Genomic DNA, 23,312 nt, shown 5'->3' on the forward strand with positions numbered 1-23,312 from the left:
GTCTCGTGGATTATAGCGAACCTATTGAATCCCAGTTTACATTCTGGTATTTCAATTCCTTGACATATCCTGCCTATTTCCTGTACATGAATTGTGCACTCGAACGAACAAGCCGACCCAGCTTTTGCGGGCAAGATCTTGCATTACTGGAGAAGCTCAACACAATATTTGATATACTCTATCATTCGGTTTTTCTGCCGGGCGTTTTGACCGCTACTTCAAAGCCTAGCTAGGACGGGTCCGCGGATACAAGCGAATGCTTTGGATGGGTTGTTTCGCGCGAAAATTAGACTGATATGGCTGTGAGCACTTTAATCAGTGCAACGGGATTGCCGTTACGCCTGGGAGGATCTCTAGCGTATATACACTGATCGGCTAAGACTTCTTTTAATCTCAATCTCGGTCTGCTGAAACATTGAGCATTGTTGTCTACATTTGAGGCGTGTCGTGTGTTTAGGTAGTACCGGGACCGCTGGGTTATGATATCCGCGAGTCAGAGCTGAATCCAAATGGTCGTGTCTTCTGATGCAGACTGACGCTCGTCTGGCGCTACTGGAGTGCTCGATGCGTTCTGAAATCGGTGGCTGGATGACGTTTCGGTCGTCGAGTGATGAGAACCGAGACGCGTGTGTAATGTGATGGCGAGACTCTTCCGGTGCGAGAGCATATTCTTTGGAGACTCACGAACCATGTTTGTGGCCTTGTTTTTCAACTTCGATCTCTCTGCGCTTATGATCTACGACACTTTCGTAGCACGTCCTAGTCATTGGGATTCTTCAGATATGTCGTGGAAAACGTGTGAGACTCATTCTAAATCTAAGTAGAGCAAATCCTAATACTGTTCGCGCCTAGCGGTGAATTAGTCGGCTTGGGTGTAGTAATAAGGTTCTGCTTGTCGCATATTTATTGTGCGTCAACGCCGCAGGCACCCCTGACCAGCAGTAGCATAGGCGATGACGTGAGAAATGTTGACGCCTCATGAACCCTCCGACATAATACACCCAAATCTTACTTAGAGCCGCCACCGGTCAGAACAAACGCAGCGAATGGAATCACAATGCCACCGAAGTCTAGCAAGCCTTCGTCGTCTAGTAGAAAGCCGATACCGAAAAAACGACGACTTGCGAGACGATTTGGTTACGTCAACTTGACAGCGTCTGGTGACGATGAAGATGACTTAGATTATAGAGAGTATGACGGCGAAGCCGGTGACTATATTGATGATTCGGATATTCCGCTGAAGGCAAGTGTAGCATCTACAAGGCATGTGAAAAAGCGGGATACTAGAAACCGTCGTGGGAACAATCTGTCGAAGGGTATGGATGAAAGAGCTGCACAGTCTGCCATCGAGCCGAATATCGATGCGCCATGCTACTTAAGTAGTTTGCCAGTCGAGCTTATTCGGAAGATATTGGACTATGTGGAGCCGAATCACGACCTCACAAAGTATGAGAAGAAGTTATTGGGAACATATTGCACGGTGAACCGAGTATTCAAGGATATTGTGGGTGACGACTGTTTCAATTTGGTTCTCTTACAACTGCTAATTATTACCAGTTGCAACCACGCTTATTCAATACTATCAGAATTACCCAACTTAAAGCTCTGTATCAATTCTCAAGTATTCTTGAGAAGTCACCAATAATCGGGGCTTATCCAAGAGACATTCAACTCGAGCTACAATGCAGTCTCGAGGAAGAATCGAACATGGTGGCGGCAGCGCTTACCAACACTCTTCCGCGATGCACGACGTTACACAGTGTTGAGGTACTTTTCAAGGCACCGATGGGATTTCAGGTTATATTTCCATTATTGGGGAGGAACTTCTATGCCCCTTCGGTCGAGAGACTAGACATCAGGCTCGGGGTTTTCACAACTTCCTTTATGCAATTCGTTGGTGGTTTTTCAAAATTGAAGGTCTTACACTTGGAAGGGATTAATTTCGACAAGTTACTGATATCAGACAAGGATAAAAAGCTGTCACTATCCAGCATCGAGACTTTGATGCTGAGCAAATGTTTCGTTGGTCAAACCACTATTGAACTATTATCCAATGTTCTTCCACAAGTGAAAACGATATCGTTATTTGTTGTGAAAGGTCTGACTTCCGATTTCTTGATAGCGATGAGGGCCCGTTGCTCATCATTCTCGACCCTGAACGTGTATCGCTGCGGTGATGCCAAGGGCAAGCTCACATCTCGAATCTCATTCCATCTACCACTGAGTCTGTGGACTTCCCTTACCTCAATTCGGATCCAGTTTTGTGGAGACCTTCGCCCAGAGAGCTTCCCGACATTTGAACACAGTGGCGTAACGAATCTCGAGAATCTAAAGTTTGTGGAGATATTCGAGATGTACAAGAACTGGAACGACGAACACCTGCCAGAAATAGCGCGAACATTAGACAGATTTGTTGATTTGTTAAACCGACCGTCTGGAGAAGAGAAGCGTCGAAATTTTGAAGTCAGCGTTATATTCCGCAAATCGTTAGAACCGTACGCCAAGTATATAAACGAGGCGTTTGACGATAACCAGTCGTATTGGAAGAAAGTTAAAGGGGTCGGAGACGATGTTAATGTGTCAATGGTTAGAACGGTTCAGGACGAAATTGGCAAGGGATCATGGGCTATTGGAAGACAGACACAGCAGTTTAGTGTGATCGAGTAAGGCTAATGATATGAACGGTCGTTGTTATGAATTTTGGCTTTATGAATACTGAGTTATGAGGCATGTTATTGTAGTTTGTAATGGTAATTAAATAATGGGATGGAGTTTTGGTTGTCTAGTGTGACGTCGATTGTAACAACCTCCGCTGATCAATATCAGCAAGGTGTGCATGTAAAGCCACCGGTTACTACGAACCCCTTAAAGCCATATAACACGGTATCGATGACCATCTCCGACGCAACCCACTCCGTCGGCTCAAGAGGCGCTTTATGATTGAATAGAGGGCCACATTGCTTTACCAGGTTGTATAGGGCCTGAGGTTATGCACTCTGAGACAAGACACCCTGGAGTTGATTCCCGAGCTCATTGTTCAGTAATTAGAAGGTGCATGCGGCGGCAGACGACTGCACGACAGAACGGAAAGTCGTGGAAGCGGAAGGTGACGGTGCACAGGTTAATCCGTCAGAGAGCAATATAGTGCCCTTACATGTGGTCAACGCGGTGAATAGTGAGACGTGTAGATAGCAGCATGGAACTACTTACTGCTAACCCGACGGAGGATTCAACAGGCGTCGTATCCAACGTGGTGGCGGCCGATCAACAACACTTGAGGACGCAGAATGGTGATGATGGTAAAATTATATGGTTTGGGTAGCAACTCGGATGCTAATGTGATATAGCATCGTTGATAAGTCATGGAGCTAAGCGCCAAGCGGATATGTCAACGCAGGATCTGCATGATGCGGAAACGCAATTATATGCCGAGAATGATGACGACGACGATGAAGATGGGGCTTCATATTATTGGAATCATACAGGCGATCTATCCGACGACGGAAGGAATTATTCAGACGTTTCAACCGATTATGATATCGACATCTACTGGGCTGACAGACCTGTGAAATTACGTAATCGAAACAAGCGTTTAAAGCGGATTCGACGACAGCTGATGGAGGATTACGGAAAGACTTTAACATTTCATATAAATGTGGTTGAAGCAGATGGCGGAGACTATATGGCCGGAAAGAAGTTCCCGCCGTTTTTGTATAAGAAAAAGTGGGGCCTCGTTCGATCCCAGATTCCTGCCGCAGATGGGTCATCACCAATTACGAAATTACCGACGGAGATTTTGCAAAATATATTTTACAAGTTATTTTTCTTGCGGCTGTTGGATAATTTCAGGAAGATGGACGTTGCAAAGGTCGCATGTGTGTGCAAGCGTTTCAATGAATTTGTAAGTTGAGCTACATCATTTCGGAGAAATCTGACACTAAGGCTGTTGCATGTTACAGTTACAACCCATTCTATTCAGTACCTTAAATATTGCGAGTGTTGATGCTCTGCAAGAGTTTGGAGGGATGCTACTACAGTCTCCACATCTCGGTCCGTTGGTTCACACCATTTATTTGAAGCTCAATTCGTCTTCTCTTGATGAAGCCGCAAACATTGCGAGAAACATCGGTCGGATAGTTCACTTATGTCCAAATTTGCGAACATTAACAGTCAGTTTGTCTGGGCGCGATGGCCGGAATCTCGTTATGCCAAACTTAGGCTCGAAGTATTTTGAAGGCTTATCATCTAACAGTGTCCATAATCTTAACTTTCTGTTTGAGTGTTACACAACGCCCTTCACATTGTTTGCACAAGGATTTGAAAACGTAACGAGACTTCAATTTGGACATATCGATTTGACGCGGATGACTATTAGAAAGCGAGATATGACCATCCGGTTGAACAATGTGGTGGTGTTACAGCTCATGGCACCAATTTTGGGTTCGGCAGCAATTCGATTGATAGCGAGCGCGTTACCACGCGTCCAGTTCGTTGATGCAACGGCAGTTTCGAGTGGTATCATTGACCTCTTAAGTGCAATTGCTGCTCGAACAAATACGCTAAGTTCGATTAAGATGAGAAAATGCAATGGGCCAAATACGCGGACTAAACTGACTCGTAAATTATGGACAAGACTGAGGTCGATTGAGATGACGTCGTGCAGCATGATGACAGCAGATATTTTCCCAACACATAAGGGTAGCACGGTCGACAGCCTACCCAATCTGGAGGTATTGCGAATAAGTGCCGATATAAAGTTACCAATAAGACAAGTCGACTTTATCGAATTGCTCGAGGCGGTGGACAAGCTTCGAGAAGTTGTTGGCCACGAAGAACAACCAGATGACTCGGATGATGACGGTTCTACAGCACCACAACGCGTTCCAGAGATCAATATCACCTGCGAAAATTGCGCGTATGGTGACACGTTTGGTTCGGTCTCGTTCATGTCGGCTGCCCCTCCATATTCGCCGATGCCCGGGAGATTTCGCGGCAAGGTGTACAAACTGCTGGAGACGGTCGGTCCTCCATGGCGCAGGAAGTTAGTTGGCTTGGACACTGATGCGTTGGATCGATTTAGGACGGATCTAGGAATATCAAGTGGGGCATTAGAGACAGCGTGATGCGGGGCAAATGGCATGAGGAAAAGGGAATCCAATGAGAGGATCATTCAAGGATGGGTTTGGGCATTCTAAGGGCTGAACTCTCGATCTGATGTACATGCGTGCATTGTCATAATCGTAATAGTGATTCTATAGAATGGTGCTTAGACATCAGTTGCGCTCGAAGTATTTCGATTTTATTTACAGACCTGCTTGGACGATTTCCCTATCCGGATAACATGAATTACCATCCATCCACTTTGACTTTACAAGCGCAGTATATAAATCAAAGTGCATGTGTGCCGTCAGTTACTTTGGCTTATTTACCCGATACGGTTTATCTGAATGGTTCGAGGCGCATAGAAAATTCGGGGCACTTGCATGCATTTCGAGCAACCCGAACAATATCTCGTCGGCGGGCAAATCTACCCCAGAGTTTAGTCTCACTCATGGCCTGGTATTTTGGCGACAGGTATTCACTTTTATAGTTGGGAAGAGCATAGCGAACTGTCGCGGATGTGATCCATGATAAAATGAAGAACGGAAGACCGCGAAATCATAGAAGATATGGCTACAAATGCAGCGGCGTGCGGCTACTGTGGTGGCTGAAAAGCAGAGTATCCCATGCGGTACGGTTGGTTGGGAGGACGACGCCGACGACTAACGCAGCGTCCTTAAGGCTGTGTTCTCGCTTACGATACGATTCACCGATCTTGGTCCAGTACCTCACCGACAGTTCGTTCGCTCCTCTTCGACTCACAGACAGCTGGTCGCCAACTCCTCTGCGAGCCGGGACAATGCGATGATGGCGTCCCTTCAACCACCGCGTCAGACGCCTTCGCCGGCTACGGCTGGTTCCCACTTCCCTCAGAGGCTGCGCAATCTCTTTCGCTTCTCCCTGTCCGTCAATTCACCAGCTTCCTCCAGTCAGTGGTCTGGGACGGCTTCGCCTGGAATTCCGCCGACCGCGACATCTCTGTCAGTGCCATCTTCTCCTCCCGCCAATGAGAAGGCCATGCCGCTGCTGGACTCTGCGCTAGCGTCTGCAGCATCGCCGCCGCCGCCTCAGACAACGAAATCGCGATTTGCCCGTCTACGTTCTCCTTCCTCGCCCTCCCCGAGGATAATAAGCTCTATCATCGGGTCTCAGCAATCCGCAGCCTCTTCACCTCCGCATGCGTCCTTTAACCCCACGCTACCTTCTTTGGAACAGAACGGCCAGGCCGAAGGGCCTGCGACGCCTGCTGAGCCAGAAAGCAGTAGTAATACCAACACCCCACCCACCGGAGCATCAACACCTGTCCCTCGTCAGCCGAAGTCATATCTCCCTGGCCAGGTATTTGTGAAACGGCTACGACGAGTCGCATCTGCCCCGAATGGTCTCCAGAAGCTTTCCGGGGAGCAGCCGCAGCAACCACAACAGTTGCAGCACGATACTCCCAAGGAGAGCGAGGAGGACAGGCCCACTCGGGAAGCAATTTCACAGCCGATTCCAGTTTCCGCAGTATCTAGCAAATTGCTGCATATCCCGTCGCCCATGCCGGGCAAGGGTGGCCCATTGACGGTACCAAATCCACATTTACGACCGGGCTCCATTCCGAGTCCCGATGGCAGAAACGACTATTTTGCAAGTTTTGCGGCCGACTCATCGAAACTGGCACCGCCTTCTCTGCCGCCTAGCTTTCGGAGAACATACTCGTCGAGTTCGATCAAAGTTGGCAATGTTGAAGTTGGACCAGCGAGTTTTGATAAGATCAAGTTACTGGGAAAGGGAGATGTTGGAAAGGTATATCTTGTGCGGGAGAAGAAAACAAGCAGACTCTACGCCATGAAAGTTTTGAGCAAACGTGAGATGATTAAGCGTAACAAGATTAAGAGGGCATTAGCTGAACAGGAGATCCTGGCTACCAGCAACCACCCATTTATTGTCACGCTATATCACTCGTTTCAATCTGACGAATATTTGTATCTCTGTATGGAATATTGCATGGGCGGTGAATTTTTCAGAGGTAAGCATAAAATCAATATCGCAGGCGCTTACTAAAGGTTTTACTCAGCATTGCAAACTCGAGCCGGCAAGTGTATCCCGGAGGACGATGCGAAATTCTACGCGGCCGAAGTGACTGCAGCTCTGGAGTACCTGCACTTGATGGGCTTCATATACCGTGATCTTAAGCCAGAGAATATTTTGCTACATCAATCGGGCCATATTATGCTTTCAGACTTTGATCTATCGAAGCAGTCCGATTCGGGTGGCCAGCCCACAATAGTCGGTGGCTCGTCAGGTCGTAGTGGTTCGCAGCACAACATGCCGGCAATTGATACGAAGGCCTGCATAGCTGATTTCCGGACGAATTCGTTTGTGGGAACAGAGGAATATATTGCACCGGAAGTTATCAAGGGTAATGGGCATACTTCTGCAGTGGACTGGTGGACGCTCGGTATTTTGATTTACGAAATGCTTTATGGAACAACACCTTTTAAAGGGAAGAATCGCAATGCTACCTTTGCGAATATTTTGAAGCATGAAGTGCAGTTCGCGCCATATCCCCCGTCAGCGTCGTCGTCTCCAAATCCTCCTCAGGCAGTATCCAACTTTTGCAAGTCTCTCATTCGAAAGCTGCTATGCAAGGACGAGAACAGACGACTGGGCTCTCGTGCTGGCGCGTCAGATATTAAGGCGCATCCATTTTTTAGGAATACTCAATGGGCTCTGTTGAGGAATATGACTCCTCCCATGATTCCTACTCCAGGTGACGGTGTTGATGCCGTTAATTTCCGGGCATTAAAGGACAGTCAGAGCGTTGATATTGGAAAGATAAATGGAGGCAGTAAAGCCGCCAATGGCAAAAACAGTTCCGCTCGGTTGAATGGCTATCAGTCCTCGGCTAATGGTAACAGTTTGATGCTGAAACCGGGAACTCCAGGTTCAGAGGGCAAAAGTTCATCTGCCAAGTCATCAACGAATGCAAACCCATCTACGATTGGAACTGCCAATGGATACACGAATGGGGCGAATGGTAGCAGCACTGCTTCTCTGACGGATGAGTATTATGACCCATTTCAAGAATTTAATTCGATCACGTTACATCACGACGACGAGTACGGTTATGGAAGCTACACTCCACAGTCACCTAAGGAGCAGAAGAGTAGTAGCTATTAGTGTCCTCACGATAATCGATTTCTGTTTGTTCGGTGTGTTGTTGATGTTTGCTAGTTTGTATCTTTTTGGTAGTTTATGATAGCTGGATGGGATTGTTTCGCATTAAGTCACATATAGTTCATTTTGGTTATTGGTTATAAAAATGAAGGTGTTGTCATCTTATGGAAATCTTTATTTCGTGCCGTATTTCATTGTCCGGTTATCTTAGCATTATTATTTTTCACTTGTCCATCTTTATGTTGTTCTTTCGATTATGCTGGCTGAAAAAGGGTAACTTAGATAAGTATGCCTGATGCGAATATAATTGAGCCCGTGTGGAGGGGAGCGGATCCTACTGTAGTCTCGACGTATTGATCTACCTAACCCTGATGAGATGAGCTGCGCCCCGGTTCTACATTTTCGAGCCTCGACGTCAGTTATCGCTCATTGTGGGTATCACCAACTCGCGCCGCAACAACCGTCCACTCCACACATTTTGAAAATTTTGAATGAATGTTTCTAGGCTTAGATATACTCAAGTGATTGGTTTGTAAAAATGGCAGCACACGTTGCACAATTAGCCCAGGAAGAGGCGGACCTCCTTATTCTTCCACCACCGGTATCGACATCTGTACCAGATTTCCGAAATCCTTCATTGTTACGGCAGCGGATCAGAGAATATGTGGATACGATTCCAGTACGACAAAAGTTATTCGGAGGAGCATTGCTTGTGATTTTGGGAACTCTGGCGCTGTTACTGCTCATCTTTCATCAGCGAATATTTGGATTTATTGTGCCTATCTGCGAGAGTTGGAGGTATGTGTCACTGTGATCGTGGATGGAAGGGAAGTAGGACGCTAATACGACAAGCAGTAATATGCGTGGAGGGGTAATTTTGCTGTTTTTGTTGATTTCTGTGACCAGTTTTCCACCTGTGGTCGGATATACGTCCGCTGTGACGGTAAGACTGAGTGATGTCGAATTTGAGGAGCTATTACTGATGCAAAGACAGATAGCTGGAATGATCTACGGATTTTGGGAAGGATGGCTTGTTGCTGCCATCACGACACCCATCGCGTCGTACTGCTGCTTTGTGTAAGTGCCACTGTCGGCCATATTCGTTGCGAAGCCTTCTAACTCAGGAGCAGTGCGTGCCGAGCGTTCTTTGCAGATTTCGCACACGACCTCGCTACGAACAATCGAAACTTTGAAGCGCTCGCATTCACATTAGAACATGACGGTTTGAAGTTGTTGTGGATGATACGCATGTCGCCTTTGCCTTTCTCTTTTAGTAATGCGGCGTTGTCGACAATTCATACTATCACTCCGCGAAACTTCTTTATTGCTACTGTGTTATCGACCCCTAAGGTAATTTCGTTGTACAATATTGGCGTAAGTTTAACATTGACAGGATTGGTCTAGCTATTCATTCCAGTATTTATTGGCTCACGGCTACGGTCCCTCGGAGATGAGAACGCAGATTTCGGTACCAAAATTGCGAATCTGTTCGGCATCGCCGTTGGCGCTTGTGTAGCCGCCACGGCAGGTTGGATCATTTACCAGCGAACGACCGAACGCGCTCAATATCTCCGGGCGCAGCTCGAACGGCAACAGGAGCTGCGGGATGAACCCTTGCGCGCTCCGTCAGCATCCAGGCCGTCTCCACCGGATCTGGTCCGCGGACTCGAGTTTGCGAGGTTAGGCAATGGGACATATCGCGACGAGCCAGAAAATGATAACGATGATTCTGATGACGAGTTCCATGGAGATCAGTCCTCAGCTTCCAAAATTCAGAGCCCGCACACTGATCTATTGGATGGTGACGGGGAGGCTGGGCAGATGTTGGTGACTACGGAAGCCCGGCCATTTGTCGCCCAATCCTAGAGCGAATAGTTACATGGCGCATAGTTAGTGGTCTTTGTTTATATTTTTCTTGGTTGGTTTATAGCAGGGATGGGCAGACAAAATTCTGGGATTATTCGGCAGGCTAGAGAGTGAGATATATGTATCGGCTCCATTTTGGGTGAGTGCATGTCCTTTCTTGCACTTACAATTTGTTAATAATGTAAATTCCTAAGCTACAAAAGGATTGCGTTGGCCTTGGATCTTTTGCGTCAAAGATGTACTATGGATGGAAAGTTGGAGCGTCTGTGACTGTGCAACGATAAGTTGCAATTCATGAGCCTCTTATCTATGTCCTCAAGACCGCACTCATGTAATCGTGTCGTGCCAGATGGTCACGCCACATTATCGCAAGGCCGGCAGGAACTGATGCAGTGAATTTTCACTATGATACTCTTACAAGCAATTACCGCTCTCCAAAATTCCGCGCGAGATATTCACAATTATCGTGGGATTCGTCGCCTGCCGCGGTTCCTGTCAAAGAGTTGTAGAAAGACTACTGTGACTACTATAAACTGCGATTTGCCGCACTTGTAGTACTAATGCTTGTAATACCGTAGCTTCTACTCGATTGGAGCTTTGGTTAATAAGTACATAGCTCGCCAGATAATCAATGAATGTTGAAATACTTTTCCACTATGAGGCTGCGGCCCCGTGGGGCTTAAACTTCAGGGGTCCGTCAAGCTCCGTTGTCAGAGGTCGAGACAATTGGAACATGATTCAGGGGCCGATGTCCTGTCTATGTCTTGCATTCGGTAACCTCCATTCTTTCCCAGCCTCGGATTCCGAGGAGGCTGGGCTTGTCCACGGATACTTATGGCTTACCATTGTTTGAACATATTATCTACAAATTCTGCCCCAGATGCTGCTATACTCTCCAGACTCATCTTTAGTGCCAACAGGCCAAAATGTATGTGCCATTGGATTTCTCAATGTCGAAGAGCAGGCATAAGATACAACAGCCGGATGAAAAGAGCAGCCAATGTATCAGCGGCCTCAGGAGCGTCGCAAACGTCTCGATATCACTCGCGCCATACGAAGCCTTCACGGCGAACGAACCAACCAATTCGCCGGCTGCTACAATCACTTCATCAGCTCAACTACCTGTGGCTACGGCGTCAAGCTCAAGGGCGAAGAGAAACTACACCAACTCCATCTACTACCCCGACTGGGCTTGCAACATCAGACCGCCTACTGAACTACCGGTAGCGAATCTGACTCACATTTATTATAGTTTCGTTGGCTTAAATAAAGACGGCAGTATCTATCTGACTGAGCCTGAGACGGCTGGAAAGACTGGTTCAACATATCTTTCATCGAAGAAATGCCTGACAGCACTACGAAATATGCGTGACAGGTACAAGCCTGAGTTGAAATTGCTTGTGAGTGTTGGCGGTGGGAGCGGTAGCGCCAATTTTACGACTGTTGCAAGTGACTACAACAGGCGAGCAAGGTTTGCGCAGGAACTAAAGGACTTGTTAGATCAGTATTCATTTGATGGAGTAGATGGTATGCCTTGCCTTGCTGTTCATTGACCACTGACAGGACTAATTTGTCGGCAGTTGATTGGGAAACGCCAGCAACCAAGCAAGAAGGTGACTATTATCTGCAACTCTTGAGGACGCTACGATCGACGTTCCCCGCCGGCCATTACACGCTTACTGCAGCATACACAGGCGCAGAATGGGCTCTTCGAGCCATTGACGTTCCAGAATGCATATCCAATGTCGACCAATTTAATATTATGGCGTATGACTATTATGGTCCGTGGAACGGAACCAGTGGATATCACGGACAGCTCTATTCGTCTACAATGAATGGCGATAGTGGATCCAATGCAGTATCGTACTGCCTCAAGAATAGCACTGTACCAGCCGGCAAGCTGGTGTTGGGTATCCCACTCTACGCCCAAGGGTTTCCGGGCGTCAACGGGCCAGATATGACTTGGAGTCATTCCGCGATGTCACCGGGTGGTATTCAGATCCAATACAATGATTTGGGGATTGGCTCATCCGGAACCGAAGTCTACTACGATGCGGAATTAGTAGGAGCGAGCATATATAACGAGTCTGATAACATATGGTACACATTTGACAACGTTCAGAGCGTCTATGCAAAGACATCGTTTGTTACGTCGTTGGACCTTGGGGGTGTATATTTCTGGCAGGGAACGGGCGATTTACTTGGATCTAGGCTATCTTTGATAAACTTTGCCGCACGTGCATTAGGCGTTGCTTCATAAATTGTGTTATTAGCCTGGTTTAGACAAATATTCGATACTAAGTAAGGATGGGAAAAGTCGCATTTAGTACTAGTTTTGAATGTAGTTAATGTCCGTTCAGATCTGTAAATACAACCACTAACATTTTTTGTGAGAGAGTAGTTAATTCTACTGCAGAGTCACGTCCCAAGCCAAAAACACCCATTCCTTCATGCAGCACTATACACAAAATACACGTGCATTCACATTAAAAAAGCGGAGTATTTGAATACTTTCTGGCAAATATTCCCAGTGCCTTTATGGGGAAATAAAATTTGTAATTTGGATACTCAATCATGCTATACGGCTCATTAGCAACAAAAAAGGACAAAAATATCCGAGGAGCTAATCACTTACCAGCTCCGGTTAAAGACTCCCTCAATGCCTTCCTGCTTCCATTCACCATTTGCGTGTTGTCGGCTCATTATTAGGCGGATACCGCGCTTAATAACGTCCACGTCAGGGTACTCTGCCAACATCAGCGCAAGGCAAGCCCAAGCGGTGTTGACTACCTGAGTCTGCTCGTGAGGAACATAAGTAAGCGTTTCACACGACTGAAATCATGTTATTATTTGTTAAAACCGTGTGAGGTGGTCAATAAACTTACGCGGTAGCTCTCACCCCACCCACCGTCGGCCTCTTGACGCTTGACCAAGAAATGGCAACCTCTTCGGACAACCTCACTGTTTGAATACACTTCGCCCTGATATGACAAGGCCTCAATAGCAAACATGGCCGCATATGTAAAACAAATACCCCATGATCCATACCAACCGCCGTTTACATCCTGCTCGGACTTTATGTAAGCGACGGCGTCGTTTATTGCTCGAACTACCTCATCACGTCGATATGAGGAGTGATCTCTGAAATATGACAGACCGATAACGACAGAATCTGAGCATTCCACGTAAGGATACTCAACCATAATATTTCCAAAGACCTCCGCGGGGTTGATGAGCTCGAGCAATGGCGTGCCGCGAATCTTTTCGTATGACGCAAAACTTCCAGGCGCGAAGTTAGCCCGATTCTGCAGACTTAACAGTACGTCAATCGCTGGGTAGATGCGTTCGTCTGAAACTAGAGTCTCGATGTACGGTAACTTCTGAACCATCAAAACGGCTTTCATGGCTTCAGAAGTGCAATCGCTAACTGTGTAGCCCTGGTCCTTTGTGGAGAACGGCCAGCAGCCCAAACGATTGTCACGATAGCTTCCCGCAACACAGTTCTCGGTAAACTGCGAATTATCCAAGAACTTGAGACCCTTCTTCACGGTCTCTTGGAACTCCGGCATGTCGCCCGCCCCAATGGTGCAAATTGTCTGCAGCGCAAAGCTAGTATCCCAGCATTGAACACCATTCGTGCCCATCATGAGCATACCCTCCTCGCTCATGTACATAAAATCCGCAAAACGTTCCTTATGACGGAGGAAATTCTTTGAATTAGCGCCTTCCTCGCAGTAAATTACAATCGCGTTGAGCGCATTGTTAATAGGACCAACACACAAATAGTCGGTATTATGATTCTCCTTGTGAATCAAGTCAAGCACTACTTCTCTCGCTTTTTGCTTTAGCCAGTCCGGTCGGATAAATTTCTCCCACATCACCATCGCGGAATTGACAAAGTCCAAAATTGTTGTATGAGGGTAATAAATGTCAATCTCAGAGATATTATTCCTGTGCTTCGAGAAGTCTATCGTATCATATGGACTGGTATATATTTCCGACCGCAGGGACTCCAACAGCGGGTCTAACGGAGCTTTCACTTTCTCTGAGTAAAGGTAGCCCATAGGAAGATACACTTGGCGACAGTGAATCCACCATTTGCTTGGATGGAACGGAAGCCAATCTGGCAGGACCCTGAAGCAGCATTAGCACGCACGAATTAAATCGTAATGCCAATGATTCATTATACCAAATATCCGGAGGAATGGGGTTGACCCCATCCCACTCATAAAGGTTAAGAACGGACAGGAAGAGCTTGCCCCATTGAGGACATCCGACTGCACCACCTGTGCCAATGTTAACCAACTCCATATAAATCAACAATAGCTGTGCATACCAAACTTGTGCAGAGTTACTCTAGCTGCAACCGCGACGGGGTGGTCAGCGGGCATACCCAACAAGCGGATTACAACATAATTGCAAGCTGTTCCAAAGACGGTACTCTTGTCCTCAGAATGGAGTCCCCAGCCTCCGTCGAGAGGATGTGCCGTGTTGGTAAGATAGCGAATAATTTCTATCTTCCATTCCTCTCTGATTGGCGTCCGTGTCACATAATGAGCAGCAACGACGCCTATCAAAAGAAACATGGGACCGCCGTATCGACATGCCCACAGTCCCTCATCAAGTTGGAGCTCCTTGAAAAATCGCAGGCCATTCAACGCAGCATCATAAGGCGTTTCCGCTTTCGGGAGTTCTGGGAGACCCTAAACATTTAACATAGTTAGCATACGCTTCATCGACGCTAGGTAAGAGCCTAGGCAAACGCATACAGTTTCTAAACCAAGAACATATTTCTCGTATGGCGTCTGCGGATGTCTCCTAAGTTCGTCGTCATCTCGGATATAGACCCAATTGAGACGGCCAACTTTGTCGGTTCTGAGTTTCCATCTCTGGGGTTCCGTACGTGGCAAGTCGACACGGTCAGAGCGGAATGGTCTGGTCAATGCTGGACGCGACATATCTGCGCTTTGTGGACTGCGCTACTGACTGATATAAGGATAGAGTAGTATCTGAGAGGATCCTGAGCCGTGAGAGGCTAAGATGGAGCGCAGTCGACAATTATAAGGGGTCGTCGATGAATACTGCACGTACGCCTGGGCTAGCGTATGGTGTAGCCTGGGCGTTAGCTCCAACAGCGAGATGTGGGTAATATTCGGATGCCACTCGGTGCGATTACGACTTGAGACAACGATATTTCAGACACTTAACCTTGACAATAGGGTATATTAATGAAAAACACGTTAGAAATCCAAACCAATAACTACAGGCTCGTTAGTTTACCCGGATAATGAGGCGGACAGCGAACCCGATCTCGAAGCCGAATACGATCCCCACGCCTCGGTTCCCAGAAGTAGTTCGGAATTTGAGACTAGCCCAATGCGGAGCTGTCAAATTTGAGGAAAACCCTAGCCCCAATTTTCAATTTGAGTTACCCGGACTTACAAGGTCTCGCTGAAATTTTTATTTCTGCTCTAAATGGAGATCAGAGCCAGTACATTAATATTTACAACAAATTTGAACTTCCGTCGAAATGCATTTGATGTACACGGAAGGCCCTGACGGCAAGAGAGTATATACTCTTAAGAAGACTACTGCTACGGGCGTGATCACCAAGTCCGCGCATCCAGCTCGTTTCTCTCCGGATGACAAGTATTCCCGACAACGTGTTACTCTCAAGAAACGTTTCGGATTGCTGTTAACTCAACAACGTAAGTAGTTAATTGTTTTGACGTGATGAATAATCCTTGGAATCTGGATGGTTTATGCCTTATAGAAGCTAACTGTGTTCATATTTAGCTGAGCAAAAAGTTTAACTTGATGGCTAAATTCAGCACATACTCGATGAGTGTACGATAAGTGGGAGGGGTTAGAGTGTTAAGTAGGGAAATTTTTGTATATAAGAAATCGGAAATTGTTGCTTAGCCACTATAAGATTCAGTGCGGTTCGAATAGGTGGCAAAACGTTCAAGGTATATGTTGCGGTGTGAATTGGTAGTATTGAACAAATAAATTATTGTTATACGAAATCGTCTTCTGTTGACCATTGTGAAGCTTTCTTACAAAGTAGCTATCGCTACGGCCTGTATTCGGCGTGTATAGGCAAGTATCAGATTATCGGATCAAGGATAACGTGCATAGAATTTCCGATAACAATCCAAGAATGATAGTCCCTGTTGTAACGCCAAACTTTTATGTAAGTCAAAATATATGAAACAATGAACCTCATTTACTGCTTCCGGCGCCTTTCGTTGACATATCTGCCTTTACCGACTCTTACTCCAGTCTTGGTGTATTCTCGTTTATAAGATCCACTTGAAAAAGGCGATCCCAAAGCATCGGTCCCGCCACCCCCAATCCACGCTTCTAGCGATTTCTCGTTATGGCGCTTTCGCCAGGCGTCATTCTTTACTGCTTTGAGATACTCTTTTTGATCTTCTCGTAACAAAATCTCCTCCATTCCCTCGCCGCCATTCTTTCTATTCTTTTTACTTTGCGGATTGGGCAAACTATATCGATTGCCTCTATGTGACCATTGGAAGTTCTTTTTCAGATGAATCTGCAATTGCCCAGTCGCCGCTGACGTAGTGACGGTACATCGTAGCAGCGTCGCTCCGCCGCATCGAGGACAGAACTGCTTAGGTTTATCGCCCGTAGATGGAGGAGTAAGGAAGAAGCAAGCATGACATCGCAGCATCCAGCTTCGAATTTTGCGGATCTGACGGCCAGACTGTGGATTTATGACGTTGAGGCCAATCTGCATTGCCACATTTTGCATAGCGAAGTCACCGCTCGCCATGCCCACTTTTAGTTTCTTAGCCTGCTGAGAAGTAGCTTTACTATCGTTTGGACTATCAAAGATACCGTCCAGGATCTGCTGATGTTGGAGATTTTCAGGTGTGATCCAGCCGACTTCATCATCTTCGTCCTCATCCTCATCGTTCACCATCGGCTGAACTTCTCCCGAAGAGCGCTCGTCAACTTGAGCAACAGACACTGAATCATCAGGTGTGACAGAGTCATTTAAAGCTGCCTCAGGTACTTGCCAGTCAATTTGCTCTGACCCCTTGCTGGCTTGAGCAACCGTCTCGGGATGAGTCTCAGCGACTCCTTTGTCCTTGATAACAGGCAGCACTTGCGGCGTATGTGATATATTCTTCGGAAATGGTTGCTGTTTCCGACCCTTGTTGTACTTCTTTCCGGTTCTCGCCTTTCGTGCAATCGTACTCCAACCGTCGTCGTCATTAGGAGTTAGAGAGTTGTCATCAGAGATGGTGGACACTGGCTCGTCAAGTGTTTGAGACGGATCGTTGGGCTCAGTATATGCAACTGCGGAGCTATCACACGGCTTATCCTCAACAGCCTTTTCCGATTCAATACTCGTACCATGCATTTTCTGGACGAGCTCCTCTATTTGGTTCTCATCATCGGGCTTGTGGTCCGTGGCCGAGGGACGTGGTCCATTGATTCGACTTTGGCCTGGAACCTTTCGTAGTCTCCAGTCGCCATTATTTTTCTCGCATTCCAATTCGTAGGTCAGGGCCAGAACCTGCAAATCCGCAGCACTCAATACCGAATAATCACCGGTTTTCTTAGCAAATTCAGACACTGAACACATGTTAGAAGATACTACTAATTTAAGAACCATACTCACCTAATCTGATATTCTCCAGGGACGGCTGCCTTATACCTAATTTATCTCCCCATAGTAACAAGCTCTGGCGAGCCTGCTCATCCCGGATCTCGTTATACACTGACGGTGTGGTGAAAAATTCGTCCGCCAGGCCGGAGAGCGTTGAGTAGCCGTTTGTGATGAGGGGACCGGCGTCCAAAATTAGACAGGAGACTTTGGCCAAAGTCATCATGACAATCTAATGACCACTCGGTTTGCAATACCCTTGTGATGCTAATCGACAGGACCAATCAACTTTCTAAACCGATAAACATGAGCGAACAGCAGGACAGATGTCAGCTGGATACGTTCAAAATTTGGTGCGGCTCAGACGTCAACGGCAGGGTAAATCAACGCCGCAGCTGAAACGTCGGATTTGGACGTTGTGAAAACGTTGGGGCTGGTGCCGTTTTACAACAGCCATACCCTAAACTCTGATGTCGAATTAAGCCGTCGGCCGGATGCGCACAGAGTACCAACACCTTGCCTGGTGTAAGAGAAAACAAAAACACAGCTGACGCGTTCTTCAACCACAACGACGCGTCTTGGGGTCCTACAGATCAATTATTATGATGGGGCACACTCCTAGAAGCCCTATCTCCCGCACTTCTTGTAGCATATTGGAAGATGACTCTTTGCTACCCTCTACACGGACAACCACGTCAGACTTCCTTCTGCCGGTCTCCCTGCATGCCGATGAGAAATCTGAACAAAGAGGCGCTCGCTAGGAGTATTTGATATCCTCAAGCGGGACTATTCCAATCTTATTGATAGAGACGGCAGGATGGGTGATTTGTTTAGTCTGTCTGATTTGTGCTGCTCGGCTTAATAGGCGCCGAGCTTGGTAGCATTATTGTCACGTTCAGTCTTGTTGTCTCATTTACGCGCGCTGAGAATTGAGTGATTTGTTTATTCGAAATTGCCTGTCCGAGCGCATCGCGAGTTGCGGCTCAAGCGTTGAGTCCGGAACAGGATGCAAATCTAACAATGTAACGCGTCGCAAACACGCGTCGTGTTCTTCCTGTAATAATACAGAAGTCTGGTTTGCGAGTGCTGTGCCAGGAATTGGACTTCGCTGTGGAGTGTATAGACCAGCAATTATCGGGCTGGCAGTTCCTCGTGATTTTGTTTAATTATTTAGTTCACGTGTCGGCTCGGCTTCATGCAATTAATTAATATTTCACATTCGAGCCGATGACTGTCTTGCCAAGACTCTGGCGTTACACAGATCGGATGCTGTTGCGCGCTCGCCGACGCGTCCGTCGCAGCGTTTCCGCGACGCGTCAACAACGCGTCCCTGTCTCATCCACAATTCGCGAAACACTAAACGTCCACAGTGGCCCAGCTGATATGGAATCCTGGAGACAGCGTTTTTTCCTCCTCTAGAGGGTTTTGCCAATAGTGAGCGGTTGTTCGCGTCATTGCGGATCAGGAATCCGACACTGCCGGCTGCAAGACGTCTCTGTACTCCAATTCAGTGTAACACGATCGCGCTCGGACGTGGATTCGCGCCGTAGACAATAAATTAATTAATTAATTCGAATGCTGACGGCGCTTGCCAAGACTCTGGAGTCGGCCAGATCGGATGGTCGTGGGCGCAGGTTCTGTGCTTCTCGTCTGGTTGTAAATACGGCCATCTTTCCCGCTGCTGCTGCCCCCTTCGTCGTCATCGTCTTAGTAACTGGCTGAGATAGCGAGTATACTTCAGAATTCCTACAACCTGGTCATTTGGCTAACATTGATGTAGGCAGACAGTGTTCTCAAGTGTGGGCAAGAGGACAGCATGGAACCCGGGGTGAGTCTGAGTGGCCAGAGGCAAGCCACTTGGTACACTGCCGGTTCTAGCAGTTCGTCCTCTACTGGGGGCAATACGAGTACGCTGATTCGCTCGCCAGTTCGGGCGATGCGTACTCGACTATGGGTACGGGGGATAAAGTATGGGCACGGGGGATTCGATATGCTGATCGCCTCGAGCAAGGTGAGTCCAAGGATGGCGAGATCCAAGCCACTTGGTCACTACCAGTTCGGGGACGCGTACTCGAATGTGGGCGAGGACAGCCTGGATCCAGCTGACCAATACGGTGAGATCCAAGCCGCGGTAGCACAACTGGTCCGGCAATACGTTCTCATCTGGGGGCATGAGGGGAGTCCTGACGGACTGAGATCCTCTCTAATTCGAGTGCGCTCATTCGCCCTGGAGCAAGGCTAACCAAGGATGGCGAGATCCAAGCCACTTGGACACTACCAGTTCCGGGGACGCGTACTCGACTGTGGGCACGGGGGATAAGGAACGGTGTTAGAATTTTCTCTATCACCATTATATTCCTGTTATTTGTCTATGTATATGTATATGAATATATACATACATATGAGAGGCCAGTTTCTTGGAGCTGGCCGTTGTTACTTGTGACCCACGGCAGGGCGTAACCACCAGACATTTTTGTTGTATTTCTTGCTAACTTTGTATGTCTGGTGTAGAATTTTCTCGATCACTATTATGTTCCTGTTTGTCTATATATTATGTATATATACATATATACATATGAGAGGCCAGCTTCTTGGAGCTGGCCGTTGTTGCTTGTGACCCATGGCAGGGTGTAACCACCAGACATTTTTGTTGTATTTCTTGCTCACTTTGTATGTCTGGTCGGCCGCCTAATACAAGTAAGTGTGCATTTCCTGACGGCTAAATTGGATAACCCTAACCTTCTCGTGCTATAGGTCTTTTACAAGGGCAGCTGAAAAAAAAAGTTCTGCCTCTATTTTGGAGTCATCACATAGATTCGATAACACAGAATCAGTGCATTATGCCGTCAGCAGCTAATGAATTAAATGAGGCCACCGGATCGTCTCAGGCGAAGGAGGAAGTTGTAGACGAAGAAATGACTGGCGGCGAGTTTGAATTTGATGGAGAGATTGATCCCAATAAGATCCAGATTGTATGAGCGCCGAAGTAAGTGTAATTTGGACAGAATTATACTAACTAAAGTATAGCTCCCTGGCGCCTCCGAAGACGGTACTGCGGCCTCCTTCAGGATCTTAAAGGAGGATCACACGATTGGTAATGCGCTGCGATATATGATCATGAAGAAGTATGTGCAGGATTATATGTACACGCAATAATTTCTAACGTGGGTCAAATAGCCCTGATGTTGAGTTTTGCGGTTATTCTATCCCTCATCCTTCAGAGGCTGCCGTGAATATCCGAATTCAAACTTACGGTATGGATCTTTGTGGCTATCTGACTTTGCCACTGCTAATATCAATACAGGAGATATTACCGCTATTCAGGCACTTGAGAAAGGGTTAGACGATCTTATGGATCTATGCGACCATATTGAGAGCGAATTTCGAAAGGAGGTTGAGGCGGGAGATTATTCTACGGTTGAGCCTTAATGGGCAGATGTTGAATCGTTGGATTTAAGGTTTGGCATAATGAACGAAATCATTGGGATATTTTAAGACTGGCGTTAATTTGTGGTTTGACATTTTTAACGTATTTGTACGATACTTTCGATAGAGCGCCAATGGATTTTGTTAACCAAAGTTACTTTGCTGGAGATCCAGAACATACAGATTGCTGACTAGAATTGCACGTACATGATGTCCCTAGGCACCACCGTGATAGTATTCTTGCCGAGAATATTCAAGCAGAATTGCTCAAATTCCCTTTATTCCCTATCCGTGCCAATGAACATCTCAGAAGAGCCCTGCATCGGTCGAGAAACTGAGGATAGAAATCGTATCGTATATAATGTACTGAGGATAGCAATCGTATCGGATATCACGTCATGACCGTCGTTGCCGCCCAAATGATGGATCATTCGCTTCCTCAGACGAGGGATTGGCAGCTCCGTCGTTGTGGCGTTCAACTTCGGCTATTTTCTGGTAATCATGACCAGGCACTATTATTGTATTAGCAATAGATGTCCTAAGCTTGCGCTTAGCTCTCCGCACTGACCTCGATTCTTCATGTCTTCATATCGTTGCCGTCGTCGTTCGTTTAATTGTCTGTAGCGCGACTCAGGCATTAGTGACCACGCAACTATGCAGTGATATCACCATCAAAAACGAATCTTACAGCTTGACAACGATGTATGTGCCGACAGTGGCTGCCGCTGCGATCGCAAACCCTTTTCTGTAAGTCAAACTGGTCAATAAATATGGTCCAGCAACTGAATCTGAATCAGATCATACAAGATTCGTCCTGTACTTTGGTTACTGCTCATTTTGTCGTTTCCTGTGATCTAATACTAGATCTGTAATGCCGTCAAAGTTATAGTGATTCCTGGTTAATTGGCTCGCTCTGTCGATCTGCCAATTAAACGAGTTTGCTGTCTGTATGGGGGCCCAGTCTCTCTGTCGTGGTTAATAGTTATTGAATCTACAGCGTCCGATCTTGGTGAACAATCAATGCGGCCTTAAAGTATGTGGGGGGCTTGGCGCTACGAAGCCCACGGTCCCTGACTGTATCTTTTGATTTGCCTCGCCACGAGCCGCGAAGGACCGATAAACTAATGTCACCAATGCGGCATATTTAGTCTACCCGAGATGCATTTACTTGGCTGCCATGGAAAGAAATGGTACGAAAATAGTGACAGGTTTACACAACTATATACAAATTACATCCCTAATGCAAATGCCCAACAACGACAACTCTCAAAACAACTGCGAACTACGACACAAAAACACCTCTCTCCAATACCTAATTATAGTCGTCAGCATACACAATCCCACAGCTGACCCAGATCGCCAATGAACGTACCGGTGTCTCACTTTCCCAAGCTAGCCAGTCACTCCGTTTAGTAGGCAATACGCCCATACTGCCCATCTTCCACAACCCGACAGCTACAGTCGCTAGTTGTAACACGATAAACACCAGCTTCGCCTGCAAAATTCTGGAAAATGTGCTTTCGCTTTCATATCGCGCGAATGTAGGTCCGACATTGGCAATTGCTTTCGCGGGGTTGGAGAACAACATGAATGTCATAGTGAGCGAGAATATCTGTAGTGAGGAACCAGAGAAGTAACTCATAATTGCATTCATAGGAAGTGATTTCGAAGGGGCAAGGGCAATTTCCCATGCTTTCTATAATATCAGGACAATCGATTAAATATTGTACTACCACCAAAATTTATTCATATTACCTTCACTTTGAGCGTATCTCGTTCCTCGGAGGTCGGTCCTACAATTTCCTTTCCATGCTTCTAGTATACAGTTAGGTCGTTAATTCCCATAACTCTATCAAACTTTCGCGTACAGCTTTCGTGTTAAGAATAATATCCTTATTGAAAGAAGGTGGATCGGGATACACAGCAGTGGACTTCCTGTTCATTGTTCTATTAGTCAGATACGATTGGCAAATACATCACTACGTACTTCACGACAGCCAAACTAGGCTTAGTATAAGATAATAACCAAGATGGCGTTGACATATTATATAGCATAGATCTGTTAATGCATCGAAATGTTAGTTACTACCTTAGAGGTTTACGAAGAGAACCCTGTCAGAGC

At 46.7% G+C, this 23,312-nt stretch overlaps 11 protein-coding genes across 11 annotated transcripts; 8 read left to right on the forward strand and 3 right to left on the reverse strand.

The window, feature by feature from the left end:
• The first annotated feature begins 874 nt into the window (after positions 1 to 874).
• Positions 875 to 2,778, forward strand: POJ06DRAFT_120360 (uncharacterized protein). Its single transcript, XM_056184239.1, has 2 exons — positions 875 to 1,504; positions 1,558 to 2,778. The coding sequence occupies exons 1-2, from the start codon at positions 1,058 to 1,060 to the stop codon at positions 2,665 to 2,667; spliced, it is 1,557 nt and encodes a 518-aa protein (XP_056043400.1). The 5' UTR covers positions 875 to 1,057; the 3' UTR covers positions 2,668 to 2,778.
• A 129-nt stretch (positions 2,779 to 2,907) lies between these two features.
• On the forward strand, positions 2,908 to 5,232 carry POJ06DRAFT_120366 (uncharacterized protein). Its single transcript, XM_056184240.1, has 3 exons — positions 2,908 to 3,299; positions 3,348 to 3,901; positions 3,960 to 5,232. The coding sequence occupies exons 1-3, from the start codon at positions 3,197 to 3,199 to the stop codon at positions 5,121 to 5,123; spliced, it is 1,821 nt and encodes a 606-aa protein (XP_056043401.1). The 5' UTR covers positions 2,908 to 3,196; the 3' UTR covers positions 5,124 to 5,232.
• Positions 5,233 to 5,747: 515 nt separating this feature from the next.
• On the forward strand, positions 5,748 to 8,658 carry POJ06DRAFT_120385 (kinase-like domain-containing protein). The gene is made up of 2 exons (XM_056184241.1): positions 5,748 to 7,111; positions 7,160 to 8,658. Exons 1-2 carry the CDS (start codon positions 5,905 to 5,907, stop codon positions 8,263 to 8,265), a joined length of 2,313 nt encoding a protein of 770 aa, XP_056043402.1. The 5' UTR covers positions 5,748 to 5,904; the 3' UTR covers positions 8,266 to 8,658.
• On the forward strand, positions 8,573 to 10,376 carry POJ06DRAFT_120410 (uncharacterized protein). Its single transcript, XM_056184242.1, has 5 exons — positions 8,573 to 9,060; positions 9,118 to 9,205; positions 9,257 to 9,339; positions 9,393 to 9,612; positions 9,667 to 10,376. Exons 1-5 carry the CDS (start codon positions 8,801 to 8,803, stop codon positions 10,126 to 10,128), a joined length of 1,113 nt encoding a protein of 370 aa, XP_056043403.1. The 5' UTR covers positions 8,573 to 8,800; the 3' UTR covers positions 10,129 to 10,376.
• A 523-nt stretch (positions 10,377 to 10,899) lies between these two features.
• Positions 10,900 to 12,388, forward strand: POJ06DRAFT_276262 (glycosyl hydrolases family 18-domain-containing protein; the record flags this gene model as incomplete). Its single annotated transcript, XM_056189676.1, has 2 exons — positions 10,900 to 11,655; positions 11,709 to 12,388. Exons 1-2 carry the CDS (start codon positions 11,055 to 11,057, stop codon positions 12,386 to 12,388), a joined length of 1,281 nt encoding a protein of 426 aa, XP_056043404.1. The 5' UTR covers positions 10,900 to 11,054.
• POJ06DRAFT_254984 (terpenoid cyclases/protein prenyltransferase alpha-alpha toroid) lies at positions 12,383 to 15,471 on the reverse strand. Its single transcript, XM_056187838.1, is given in 8 exon segments — positions 12,383 to 12,457; positions 12,497 to 12,498; positions 12,512 to 12,705; positions 12,764 to 12,960; positions 13,014 to 14,262; positions 14,318 to 14,414; positions 14,465 to 14,831; positions 14,898 to 15,471. 6 exon segments carry the CDS (start codon positions 15,084 to 15,086, stop codon positions 12,615 to 12,617), a joined length of 2,190 nt encoding a protein of 729 aa, XP_056043405.1. The 5' UTR covers positions 15,087 to 15,471; the 3' UTR covers positions 12,383 to 12,457; positions 12,497 to 12,498; positions 12,512 to 12,614.
• Positions 15,472 to 15,605: 134 nt separating this feature from the next.
• Positions 15,606 to 15,947, forward strand: POJ06DRAFT_254988 (H/ACA ribonucleoprotein complex, subunit Nop10). Its single transcript, XM_056187839.1, has one exon. The coding sequence runs from the start codon at positions 15,659 to 15,661 to the stop codon at positions 15,842 to 15,844; it is 186 nt and encodes a 61-aa protein (XP_056043406.1). The 5' UTR covers positions 15,606 to 15,658; the 3' UTR covers positions 15,845 to 15,947.
• Positions 15,948 to 16,154: 207 nt separating this feature from the next.
• On the reverse strand, positions 16,155 to 18,074 carry POJ06DRAFT_254990 (Nin one binding Zn-ribbon like-domain-containing protein). The gene is made up of 2 exons (XM_056187840.1): positions 17,780 to 18,074; positions 16,155 to 17,733 (listed from the first exon to the last, which is right to left on the reverse strand). The coding sequence occupies exons 1-2, from the start codon at positions 17,988 to 17,990 to the stop codon at positions 16,355 to 16,357; spliced, it is 1,590 nt and encodes a 529-aa protein (XP_056043407.1). The 5' UTR covers positions 17,991 to 18,074; the 3' UTR covers positions 16,155 to 16,354.
• Positions 18,075 to 19,256: 1,182 nt separating this feature from the next.
• Positions 19,257 to 20,006, forward strand: POJ06DRAFT_276265 (uncharacterized protein; the record flags this gene model as incomplete). The annotated part of the gene is made up of 2 exons (XM_056189677.1): positions 19,257 to 19,474; positions 19,545 to 20,006. The coding sequence occupies exons 1-2, from the start codon at positions 19,340 to 19,342 to the stop codon at positions 20,004 to 20,006; spliced, it is 597 nt and encodes a 198-aa protein (XP_056043408.1). The 5' UTR covers positions 19,257 to 19,339.
• Positions 20,007 to 20,380: 374 nt separating this feature from the next.
• Positions 20,381 to 21,325, forward strand: POJ06DRAFT_255000 (DNA-directed RNA polymerase). The gene is made up of 5 exons (XM_056187841.1): positions 20,381 to 20,461; positions 20,519 to 20,736; positions 20,792 to 20,889; positions 20,942 to 21,018; positions 21,069 to 21,325. The coding sequence occupies exons 2-5, from the start codon at positions 20,605 to 20,607 to the stop codon at positions 21,191 to 21,193; spliced, it is 432 nt and encodes a 143-aa protein (XP_056043409.1). The 5' UTR covers positions 20,381 to 20,461; positions 20,519 to 20,604; the 3' UTR covers positions 21,194 to 21,325.
• Positions 21,326 to 22,295: 970 nt separating this feature from the next.
• Positions 22,296 to 23,278, reverse strand: POJ06DRAFT_255006 (uncharacterized protein). Its single transcript, XM_056187842.1, has 5 exons — positions 23,178 to 23,278; positions 23,059 to 23,125; positions 22,946 to 23,005; positions 22,563 to 22,886; positions 22,296 to 22,502 (listed from the first exon to the last, which is right to left on the reverse strand). The coding sequence occupies exons 1-5, from the start codon at positions 23,243 to 23,245 to the stop codon at positions 22,473 to 22,475; spliced, it is 549 nt and encodes a 182-aa protein (XP_056043410.1). The 5' UTR covers positions 23,246 to 23,278; the 3' UTR covers positions 22,296 to 22,472.
• Positions 23,279 to 23,312: the final 34 nt, after the last annotated feature.

Source organism: Lipomyces tetrasporus, assembly GCF_029532465.1.
Source record: "Lipomyces tetrasporus strain NRRL Y-64009 chromosome Unknown POJ06scaffold_6, whole genome shotgun sequence".
NCBI lineage: Eukaryota > Fungi > Ascomycota > Lipomycetes > Lipomycetales > Lipomycetaceae > Lipomyces > Lipomyces tetrasporus.

What these genes read in the sequence shown, in the direction of transcription:
- POJ06DRAFT_120360 (XM_056184239.1), top strand. Translation starts at nt 1,058, where the DNA reads ATGCCACCGAAGTCTAGCAAGCCTTCGTCGTCTAGTAGAAAGCCGATA. An exon ending in ACCGAGTATTCAAGGATATT is followed by an intron (nt 1,505 to 1,557) that starts GTGGGTGACGAC and finishes AATTATTACCAG; the next exon opens with TTGCAACCACGCTTATTCAA.
- POJ06DRAFT_120366 (XM_056184240.1), top strand. Translation starts at nt 3,197, where the DNA reads ATGGAACTACTTACTGCTAACCCGACGGAGGATTCAACAGGCGTCGTA. An exon ending in GACGCAGAATGGTGATGATG is followed by an intron (nt 3,300 to 3,347) that starts GTAAAATTATAT and finishes AATGTGATATAG; the next exon opens with CATCGTTGATAAGTCATGGA. An exon ending in GCAAGCGTTTCAATGAATTT is followed by an intron (nt 3,902 to 3,959) that starts GTAAGTTGAGCT and finishes TGCATGTTACAG; the next exon opens with TTACAACCCATTCTATTCAG.
- POJ06DRAFT_120385 (XM_056184241.1), top strand. Translation starts at nt 5,905, where the DNA reads ATGATGGCGTCCCTTCAACCACCGCGTCAGACGCCTTCGCCGGCTACG. An exon ending in GGGCGGTGAATTTTTCAGAG is followed by an intron (nt 7,112 to 7,159) that starts GTAAGCATAAAA and finishes GGTTTTACTCAG; the next exon opens with CATTGCAAACTCGAGCCGGC.
- POJ06DRAFT_120410 (XM_056184242.1), top strand. Translation starts at nt 8,801, where the DNA reads ATGGCAGCACACGTTGCACAATTAGCCCAGGAAGAGGCGGACCTCCTT. An exon ending in GCGTCGTACTGCTGCTTTGT is followed by an intron (nt 9,340 to 9,392) that starts GTAAGTGCCACT and finishes ACTCAGGAGCAG; the next exon opens with TGCGTGCCGAGCGTTCTTTG. An exon ending in CTGTGTTATCGACCCCTAAG is followed by an intron (nt 9,613 to 9,666) that starts GTAATTTCGTTG and finishes GGATTGGTCTAG; the next exon opens with CTATTCATTCCAGTATTTAT.
- POJ06DRAFT_254984 (XM_056187838.1), bottom strand. Translation starts at nt 15,086, where the DNA reads ATGTCGCGTCCAGCATTGACCAGACCATTCCGCTCTGACCGTGTCGAC. An exon ending in ATGTTCTTGGTTTAGAAACT is followed by an intron (nt 14,832 to 14,897) that starts GTATGCGTTTGC and finishes TTAAATGTTTAG; the next exon opens with GGTCTCCCAGAACTCCCGAA. An exon ending in CCCATTCCTCCGGATATTTG is followed by an intron (nt 14,263 to 14,317) that starts GTATAATGAATC and finishes ATGCTGCTTCAG; the next exon opens with GGTCCTGCCAGATTGGCTTC.
- POJ06DRAFT_254988 (XM_056187839.1), top strand. Translation starts at nt 15,659, where the DNA reads ATGCATTTGATGTACACGGAAGGCCCTGACGGCAAGAGAGTATATACT.
- POJ06DRAFT_254990 (XM_056187840.1), bottom strand. Translation starts at nt 17,990, where the DNA reads ATGATGACTTTGGCCAAAGTCTCCTGTCTAATTTTGGACGCCGGTCCC. An exon ending in CCTGGAGAATATCAGATTAG is followed by an intron (nt 17,734 to 17,779) that starts GTGAGTATGGTT and finishes ACATGTGTTCAG; the next exon opens with TGTCTGAATTTGCTAAGAAA.
- POJ06DRAFT_255000 (XM_056187841.1), top strand. Translation starts at nt 20,605, where the DNA reads ATGCCGTCAGCAGCTAATGAATTAAATGAGGCCACCGGATCGTCTCAG. An exon ending in CGATATATGATCATGAAGAA is followed by an intron (nt 20,890 to 20,941) that starts GTATGTGCAGGA and finishes TGGGTCAAATAG; the next exon opens with CCCTGATGTTGAGTTTTGCG. An exon ending in TATCCGAATTCAAACTTACG is followed by an intron (nt 21,019 to 21,068) that starts GTATGGATCTTT and finishes ATATCAATACAG; the next exon opens with GAGATATTACCGCTATTCAG.
- POJ06DRAFT_255006 (XM_056187842.1), bottom strand. Translation starts at nt 23,245, where the DNA reads ATGCTATATAATATGTCAACGCCATCTTGGTTATTATCTTATACTAAG. An exon ending in GAGATACGCTCAAAGTGAAG is followed by an intron (nt 22,887 to 22,945) that starts GTAATATGAATA and finishes CTGATATTATAG; the next exon opens with AAAGCATGGGAAATTGCCCT. An exon ending in CTTGGGAAAGTGAGACACCG is followed by an intron (nt 22,503 to 22,562) that starts GTACGTTCATTG and finishes GACTATAATTAG; the next exon opens with GTATTGGAGAGAGGTGTTTT.